We start from the raw sequence: 10,000 nt of genomic DNA, 5'->3' as shown, positions 1-10,000 counted from the left end.
GTAAGTTTTGGATTTCACGGTCCACCATTACTCACTTTCAAAACTGACCGACTGGACCTCAGATGGTTGGATCTCGGGAAAAGTGACGTTCTCTACATAACAGCTTCAAATTCCAGCGTGTAAGTATGATTTCCGAATTTGATGACGTCACTGTGAAAACCATGTATTGTTTTGTTTCTTCTCTCGAGTGGGGTCCAGAAGGAGGTCCAGTTGGGGGCCCACGTTTTGCACCATCCCTGCTCAAGACTTATCAAAATCTTCCTTTTACTCCACGCATGAACCGTCGCTAAATTACAGAAAGCATAATTAAACATCTTCCTTCCCCTCGGCAGCATTTCTACAATTTAGGTAAACTAGACGCTCCGTGAGCGTAAACTGGGTTGCCTTTGGTACATGTTACACAAAAACAGAGGGCACTGAGTTGGGTGGCATTGAAGCAGTGGAAACTGGATTTCCCCAGAAGTAATGCTGGCTGGGACAATCCGAAAATAACAAAGAAAAAGCCCAAGAACCCAATAAGTACTCCTGGTAACTCCTGCAATGGAAGAAACAGGCCAGGGGATTGATCTCAAATGCGTCATATTTCTCATCATCCCCAGAGCAGCTCAGTCCAGAAACGAAACGTATCTATTTTGACTTCAGTATAAACTATTTACACAATGAGGTGTAGTGGCCAATCGAACTAGAGTTCGTAATAGCTGTTATTATTGAGCCCACATCTCAGCAATGTTAGTTTCAGAAGGTGCGAAAACGAGCCTTCCAGGTCAAAACAAGGATTTCTTATCGAAGCACTGTGTGATTCTTGATTTTCGACTGTTTTCTCCCTTTTTTTCGAGTAACTGGAGATTTGTCTGGCCTAACTGTATCGTGGAAAGTACGGAAAGGTACTGAATACCATATGGATGTGTTTGTAGGCTATGAAGTAGTGTTATATTTGTAAAACAAGTCAACCCACGGTGTCAGAACAGAGACTGATATTTCAATACGCATAGTTTATTTCGGAACTTGCTGGAAGTTGCTGTAGCAATAAAAAAGCTGAACTCTTCGATTCGAAACAGAAAGTAGAAGTTTATGAACGTGAATTCCTTAAGCCGTGCGGCTGAGTGTTCTTGCGTATTGTTACGTCTTGTTATGTGGTTCGAACGTAGCTTGAACATACAATAAACAGAAAACTACCTAAATAACATTCTAAACTGTGATCTAAGGCTAATCACGCCATACAGGAAAATCGAATAAAGAACAAAGAGAAGGCACTTTAACAAAACGATGAAATAAAAATATCATTCTACACAAAACTGGAAAATTCTGATCTTACTTTAATCTCCGAGATGGCAATGAAACCTTAAATTTTGATTCGTGAGAGATGATCTCTTGCCTTCCAGATGATAAAAGGAGTGAGTCCTTCTGTGAGGGCTAGATATAATTAAGTTCCTTTTAAAGAAAACAACGAAATCTTTGAGTACAACATGCAAGAAACGTGAGAGCTAGGGAACTACAAAATTAGAAATTTACGTCTCGAAAGCTATATATAAGATTACATTGTTGGGCGTGTGAAAAACTAACGGCAGTGTTAAATGAAAGAACAACCCCAAATGTGCGAAACTATCGAGAGCAGCATCCGTTCAACAACTGTAGTTTCTCTTCTTCTGAGAAAAACGTAAATTCTGGATAGGAACTCATTATTTTTTTCCCATTTCCGGCGCTAAATCTCTTACTCTTCTCTTACTCTAATCAAATGTTGACCCGAAAGTCTCGCTTCCGCACGTTCTGAAACGGTCACCGCTGAAACGTGGGCTCAACTTTAATAGCGGAGCACCATAGTTAAGAAAATATGGTAGCCCATCGATATGAGGAGTTTCGGTTTTAGTCATCGACCATCTGTCCGTCCCTCATGTCGGCCAATGTGACCAGTATCACGTGACCATATCGTGAGCTCAGGTTTAGAGTACTTGTGCCCATATAATCCAGCTAGTTAATTTACAGCATACATCATTGATATTGACATCCATGTTATGGTCAATTGACAAAACAAGGAATCCGCTGACCAGTATTACGTGACCATATGGCGGGCTCAAGTTTAGAGCTTATCTGGTTTTAGGTTGACCGCTGACCAGTCACTGGTTTTCAATAGACCTTATTCACGATAGCCGCCATGTTGGATTTGCTATTATCATGCAAATTAGCTACACACTTCTAAGGGAGCAAACAACACAAGTTCGAGAGGTTATAACGAACAGCGTAGCCACACAGATGATTTGCTTTATGTTCATTGAATGTTTATCACCTAAGTAGTAAAATAGAATGCCTACACAAGTTACTTCGATTTTTTTTACTGAAAATTTAGCAGATAACGAAGTAGAAAGTCAAAATGTCGCAGGCAATCAAAAGATATAAAATTATTGTAAAAGGTACTTAATTCTAAATTCTAAAATGTACTTTAAGCAATGTTAATTCAATATTTCGACATGCCGATTTTCCGCAAATTTGCCTTTATTCCAATGTTTGCCCCCCAGCATAACACATGGCTAATTTGCATGACAATTTGAAAACCAACATGGCCGCTATCGTGAATAAGAGCTATTGGATCGATTAACTTCTTGTAATCAGGACACCAACACATAAACGATGCTTAACTTTTCGCGTGCTTTCTCTGGCTCGACGCGGCTAGATGGCAATACTAAGTCAACTAAAGCTCTCAACAGTTGACGCTTTACGTGTGCCAGGTTCAATCCAGGTTTGACATATATAACTGTGGCCAGGACCACACTGGTGGCTGCGCAGTTCTTCGATGTGCCTCGACAATGACAAGAAAATTTTTCCCTTAGGCTAAGATAAGACTGTCTTCAAGGTTAGGAAAAAATCCTCTGGAGCAGATCATAGCCACCTTCACACTGGTTGTAAGGTGGCTCAAAATATCTCAAAATTCCGTTGAGGAACTTGAAATACCACATACATCGTGTACTAATTAAATTTTACCTTGAGCCACTTTTTCAAACTGTCCACTTGACATGGCTAAGTGCAGAACAGAATGAAATCGACTTTCCATTGTTGACACGCCTCTTTGATGTGTAAAGCTGTGTGTACTCCCTGCTATTGAGTCCAGTGGTAGTGTTACTTGATTGTAAGCAAAACCAGTCTGGTTTTCATTGTTTGCAATGGCTGAAAATCTCTTGTTTTTAGGCTTGGGCAGCTGAAATATCTCTTTCCAGGTGGAAAATAAACTGCGATGCGAGTCCTTCTGACCAATCTCTATTGACTGAACATGTTCTAACCAGACCCTTCCATGGCGTTTGTGTATAAACTACATAGACAAAATGAATAGTCTCAGTTCCACTTTTGACTGAGAAATTATACAGGAATGGGAGGGAAACTGTAATGCTATCACTGTATCGCCATTGTCTACTGTAGTCCAAGAAGGACTGAAAAAACATATCCTAGTAAATTGTGGCGCAAACCTTTTTCAACAACTTCAAGACTTTCTTAAAAAAACTGACTATAAAACATTGATTTGTCTCACGCCGATGTTATGGTAGCATGAACATCAATTATTGCTTCACAAGACGCACTTGTCTGACCAACAGACACGTTTTGTGGATATTTCTTGAAGGTCAGACAACTCTGTCACAGGCTGAAATATTAGTTACACAATATTTTCGACATACTGAAAGATGTCACAGCTGTGTGGAACAACACAATATCGAACACAAAAGAAAAACAAGTTTCCGAGTCAGTCAACCTGAAATCCACTGGTCCCGAGAAGTCCAAAATAACAGTTTGTAGCGAGCAGTTACAATGGACGGATGGATAAAACCTTGACTAAGCAACCTGCTGCAAGGCATTTTGGGTATATCTTCACATAACCTGCGTCACTTGTTAGCGTGTGATGCATACAGATGCCAAAGAACACCGTAGGTTAATGTAATATTTGACAAAGCTAACGTTGTGTTATTTTTCTTGGTGGTTGTAAAATGTTTATCCAGGCCTTGATCTGAGTTGGAATAAACCTATGAAGGAATATTCAAGAGGGATGTGCAACATTTGCCTTGCTGAACAAAGACCAGTTGACGTTACAATATGAAGACAACATGAAAACAGAAAATGGTGTGCTGGTTCTTACAAGCCTAAAGCTATAATGTAGCCACAAAAGTAACTTAAGATCTGCACATTATCGTCTAAGCTCAATTGGTGAAAAGATGATCAAACAATGCACATTAAACATGGTCTGTACCAAACCCAACAGCCAATTCATTTCTTTCTTTCTCTCTCTTGCCATTGAGTATGTTTTAAACAATATTTCTGTAATTATAGGAAATTAGCATTACCTGTAGAGTGTTTAAGCACGACCTGATATCATTGTCAGTCTTTTCACAAAGGGCTGTAAGAGTTGTCATCTCAGTGTTTATTGATTCCTGCCTAGATACCTAGAAAGTGAAGCAAAAAACATCATTTTTGCTGATCTTTGAAAGAAATCACTTCGAGCTCATTAAAAATAATTAATTTTGCTACAGTACATGTTTGTGTTAAATACTAAATTATACACATTGTACAATAGTTTTCGTAGATAGGACATTTTTTAAATGTGACAGGAATCCAACCTTTTTACTAGTGTTTCTGCAGATCTCCTGCATCTGTGATCCAATGGTAAGATCCCTGCCTATAGTAACACCAAGTAATCTGGCAAAACATCACTAACAGAAAGATCCTCAAATTACTTGATGTTACTATAGACAGTCATCTTAAACAGAAACTCTGCAGAAACACTAGTAAGAAGGCTGGAGTCCTATCTTGTTTATAATGTGAATAATAATACGTGGAGCAACGATTGAAAACAGCATGTTTTTGACAATTTTATTGTGAATCTCCGTAAAAACAAATGATTTCTTCCTTTTATTCCATGTATTCCTATTCCGGAAGACGGTCAATCAAATACATCCAAAAGCAACAAGATGTCTCTTCTGAAGTGTTAGTTACTGCAATTGATGTCAAATGTAATTTTACATAACAAATAAATGCAAATCAGGTGAAAATGCCAACTACAGTGTCCGAGCTCCTGGAGGGGGGACTGGAATCTAGACACTTCAAAGACCTTTTTCTCAAAAACTAAGCTTCATCTGCATAAACATGAAATTTGACCTAATTTAACATATTCCCATATGGTCTGGAACTTGTGAGCAAAATCAGACCGCAGAAAACTTGAAAGGATTCAAGAGCATGCTCTTCGTATCATATTCAAAGTAAAAACCACCACGTATGGTGGACTAACCACTTTATACAATCTGAGACTACAAGACCTGGGAATATTAACGAATAAAGTGAAACAAATTATCACCCATCTATCCATAGAATATTTTTGAAGAAAATGAAACAAGATACCAGTGCAACCGATTTTAAAATACCAAGATTTCAACCATGTGATTCGGTGAGCCCTCTAAGATATCTCGGTCCTTCTAGATAAGAGGATGAGATTTAGAAAACTTAGTTGATAACAATTGTGGAAATTGTTATTTATACACATCTTAGCCTGCTATTTCGTAGGACATAATTACAGCACAGCTCAAGTGCGCAAAGCATGCCAGCATAGCACCATGGGTAAGAAATTTTGGATATGACGTCAAATACATCCCTCTGTCCACAGAGACTGTTGGGGTGGAGGTGGGGAGGCAGGACAGCCTCTGGGAGTGTTCAAGCAATTTTCCTTGGCGGGAAAGCGCATGGCAGCATTGCATTTGGCAACCTGTGTTTTTCTTGTGGAAAATCATATTAGTGACGAGCAATGGGATAACGAGCAGGAGAGAAGAGGCGATGAATTTGAGAAATTTAAGCGGAGAAATGCTCGAGAGAAGCTGAGGAAGGACAAGAAGAGAAAATTTCAATGAAAATCAACGTAAAGCTAAGAAAAATGGAGCGAGAGACAAAACGGTTAGCTTTCAGGTAAGCTTAATGTTTTCCTTCTTTCATAATGAGCTTATATGCCTCACATATTTTGTAAAACTAGCTAAAAACGGAAGAAGGCATGAAAACATTTGCAATTCCATGTTGACAGAGGTTCTGACAAATTTCAACAATCACATTATTATTTCAACCATCACATTTATAAGCTTTTTGTGTGAAATGGGTGTCCAGTTGTGAGCTGCTGTGTTCGACTTTGAAATTGCAGTCGAGTAAGCGAATTCACTACACTTTAGTTTGACTTTTTAGTTAGCATACTATTTGTGACAGTCCCTTTCACGCTCCCTACGAAGAGACGGAGATATGTTCCCACACTTTGTGAGTTGGACGTGAAAAAGGAAGGGGTAAGGGGGGGGGGAGAAAGCGAAAAGCGCAGAGGTGAAAAAAGGAGAGCCTGAAAGGAAGAGACATGCCATGTTTGCTGATGACTGAAGGATTCTAACAACACGAACTGGGCCGAAATAAAATGCAGAGCTCTTATTTATACTCGCGCTTTAAGGGACTGGTGCAAATAGCATATTATTTCCGACAGCCCCTTTCACGCTCGCTAATAAGAGACGGATATATGTTCCCACACTAAGGAGCCCAACGTTAAATACGGCCTTAAGACCCTAGAAGAACGCCAATACTTAAACAACACACACATCAGATCCCACACTAAAACTAGAAAAACTCCCAACCAGCCAAAACTCAAACTAAGGCGAAACACCGGTGGGAAAGGCAACAGTGAAATGAAGGAGGCTGTTCAAGTAAGTGCAAGAGTCTGCCAGGGCTTGGGCAGAAGAGTCGTGATGAGATATCCCGGTAATAACTCAAAAGGACCTCCGGGACGTAAAACCTGTGCAACTTTTAAATAGTGAGAAGCTGTGGGAGCGAGGCGCCAACCAACATGCTCCATAATGTCTGCAAGCTGACTAACTGAAGGGCTAAAGTGACGGCCAAGCTGGCTCTAAAGCTGTGCAAAGTTTCCCCAGGGAGGGCGTGAATAAAACTATATACAGGCTGCCAGCCCTCGAGTGGGAAATGGCAAAACAAAACACAAAGGATAATTGCAGAAGGAAAAAAAGACGCAAGAACCCACCCAAGGGATGGCAGCCTGAGCGTCGGTAATCTGACTAGGGTATTAGACACTCTTTCAGGCTACCATTGGAAAGGAAAAAAAAAACGACTAGAGGACGCACAAAACAAAAAAAAAAACAGCAAAAAAAAAACAAAAACAAAAAAAAAAACACCACAAACGAAACGGAGACACCGACATAAAATCGTTATAAACAAATAAAATATGTAAAAAACAGAAAACAGTGCGAGAAGAAATTACATTATGACAGAAACAAAAGGTGCTGCAAAACCTGGAGGGAACACAAAGCCACAACAATTTATAGAACACCAAAATAGAAGCAAAGGAGAGGAGACAAGGGCAAGAAAAATGAAGACCAGGAAGTAACAAAAATCTAAGGCATGCAAAACTAAAACTTGAAAATGGGGACCCGAAATGATTTTGCTGAGGATTCTCAACATTAGCTGCGGCAACTGGAGGCACTTGGACCAGGGCTTGAGTGGCAGGAACAGCAGCTTCAACTGGAGCTTGCGCGTCAGCCATAACATGGTAAAGTTGCAAGAGGATTCTAACAAAATGAAATTCAGAGCTCTTATTTATACTCGCGCTGCAAGGGGCTGGCGTGAATAGGAAAGATTTTTGTTGTTGTTCTGAACTGAAGAGAGAGGGAGTAAAGATTGCCAGTCAAACGAAAAATGTTGTCAAAGAGATTACTCTGCATGTAATTTCAGTTTTAGTTGTTGATTAAAATTGTTAGGTATTGTAGAGAGATAGATGATGGATAAATCGTTTATTAGATAAAATCACCTTGCAGTCCGAAGACTGAATTACGCAATGATAAATAATATACTATTACAAATATAATAACTATAATTCAATTAAATACAAAAAAACTGTTAAGAATTGAAGATAAAATTTACAAGTAAAATAAAAAATCTGAAGAATAATGGTCTACATTTTAAGAATATGGCTGATCATGAAAGATTTCTTAAACCGATCTGTTTTACACACAGGAGTGTTAAAAGTTCTTATTGATCTCAAATGTCTGCAATTGGTATTCTTGGGTGGAAGGAGACTTGCCAGCTTATGGTCCTTATTATGCATTATGTTTTTCAAAAGATCACATGACAGTTTCTCTCTCCTATCATAGTGTTGAAATCTCTGCTTCTCTCAGCACACTGCTATACTTAAGATCTGGAAAAATGATGTGCATGGTGCCTCGCTGAATGCGCTTGATCTCATCACAGGCAACAAGGGAGACAACTGTGAAATAACTGACATGATTATTCAAGAACGGACCTAATGGAGCTACAGAAAAACAGTATAAAATCTTTAGAGCAGATGTCAGCCCTTTTCCATTGTCTTAACAGATATAATCGTTTGGCAGGCTTTATTACAATGACCCTTACATGATCATTCCATAAATTTTGAAATCGTCCCTAATTGCTATTCTGAGAAATTTATCTGAGCCAACTCTATGAAACTGCACTCCATTCAGGTTCACTGGGGGGTGTGATGATGGAGATCATTAACTTTAACCCTCTGTTTTTGGCCACTCAACGTCTATCAACCAGTTGACCGCAGTTGGTTTAACCCTGATACGGAGCAACTTGTCAACTAAAATGTGATGATCCACTAGGTCAAAAGCTTTTCTAAAGTCCAATAAAGCAGTTCTTACAGATGACCTAGTGCCGTCGATTGTGCGCAACTAATGGTGGAAAATAGAAATCAGCGCAAAAGTAGTTAATGAGAAGATAGTACAACAGACTTCAGATCCTGATCAATCACAAAGCTCTCCGCAACTTTACACATAGTAGAAGAAAGTAAGATAGGTCTGAGATCTTTGTTGAAATCACAAATGGTTGGCAAGCTTCCACGGGTGAGGGACTTTACACTTTACTTTACAAGTAGGTGTTGAGTATGTCTGCAATAGGAGCTGCCAAAATATCTGCAAACTCTTTTAACGCCCAGTTCCAAAGATTGTTAGGACCGCTGGCATGTGATGTGTTGATCTCTCGCAGTTTGCATGCCACAGATTGCTCAGTGACGACTATCGGATGGTCACCGTCTGTTGCTCAGAGCCGGGCAGGACGTAGTAGTCACGGGCCTTGAGTCACACAGATCTTTCACCTTGGACTTGTAGTATGCCTTACGACAGCACTTGTGTTCCAGGTTCAAATTATATCTTAAATCTTGGATAGCGTCAGGTTTCCTGAGGCAAAAGCCTTTTGCAGGCGAGCATTAAGCTGTTTTAACCGGTCATTCAACCAAGGCCGATCAGTTTCATGTACCCTGACAGAGCGCTGGGGCATAATAGTGTCCAACCTGTACTTGATTACCAGTACTTTAGTAAGGATTTCCAGCTTCTCCTCGCATGAATGAACAAAGTTAAGCAGGGCATCCCAAGGCACTTGAAGCAAGAATCTCTCAACACTTGCTACCTTGCTTGGTCATCTGTCCCTTGACATAATGGTAACACGCTTAGGCTTAAGTACCCTATCTCTAACTCCAGCCCCCAAATAAACAGCCAGACGATCCTAGAGACCAAAAGGGGGCAAACTGCTAGGAGGTGAGAAGTACTCAGAACAGTTAGTGAAAATTCGGTCAAGTGTTCCATCACCCCTAGTTGGAAATGTTATCACCGGCTTTAGCTGGAAAGCTCTCACAGCTGGTGAAACAATGGGGAGGAGTGACCCATTGAAGTCACCAGCCAAAAGGCCAAAAGGCTGCAAGGCTTGTTTGATTTCTACTGTCAGCTCAGAGGTGTTTGATCTGTTTGATGACTGTAAACTGTACACACTAATGGCAATCAATTGTACTTTATGCAGAAGCATAATTATTTCCATAAACACTATATTGCTTTCTGGGGTTAGAAACCAGAGCTCCACTTTTAGGCTTGGCTAAATCTATATATACATTTTTTAGGCAATCAGTGTGACTTATTGCTGCTGCGGTGAGTGAGCCTGAAGTGAATGGACATGGCAGCTCTCTAAT

At 39.9% G+C, this 10,000-nt stretch overlaps 1 protein-coding gene across 1 annotated transcript in view; it reads right to left on the bottom strand.

Moving 5' to 3' along the window:
• The window catches only part of LOC137972148 (chromosome transmission fidelity protein 18 homolog), a 98,665-nt gene that overhangs the window by 19,765 nt on the left and 68,900 nt on the right, over positions 1-10,000 (bottom strand). Inside the window, exons 14-15 of the mRNA XM_068818986.1 lie at positions 4,323-4,421; positions 2,977-3,301 (exon numbers count right to left, since the gene is read on the bottom strand). Of these exons, the coding sequence (XP_068675087.1) occupies positions 2,977-3,301; positions 4,323-4,421 (424 nt within the window). The remainder of the gene's footprint in view (positions 1-2,976; positions 3,302-4,322; positions 4,422-10,000) is intronic.

The sequence above is a fragment of the Montipora foliosa genome, chromosome 9 (genome assembly GCF_036669935.1).
Source record: "Montipora foliosa isolate CH-2021 chromosome 9, ASM3666993v2, whole genome shotgun sequence".
Lineage (NCBI taxonomy): Eukaryota > Metazoa > Cnidaria > Anthozoa > Scleractinia > Acroporidae > Montipora > Montipora foliosa.
The sequence above is the reverse complement of the archived record's forward strand: the minus strand, read 5'-3'. Positions and strand labels throughout refer to the sequence as shown.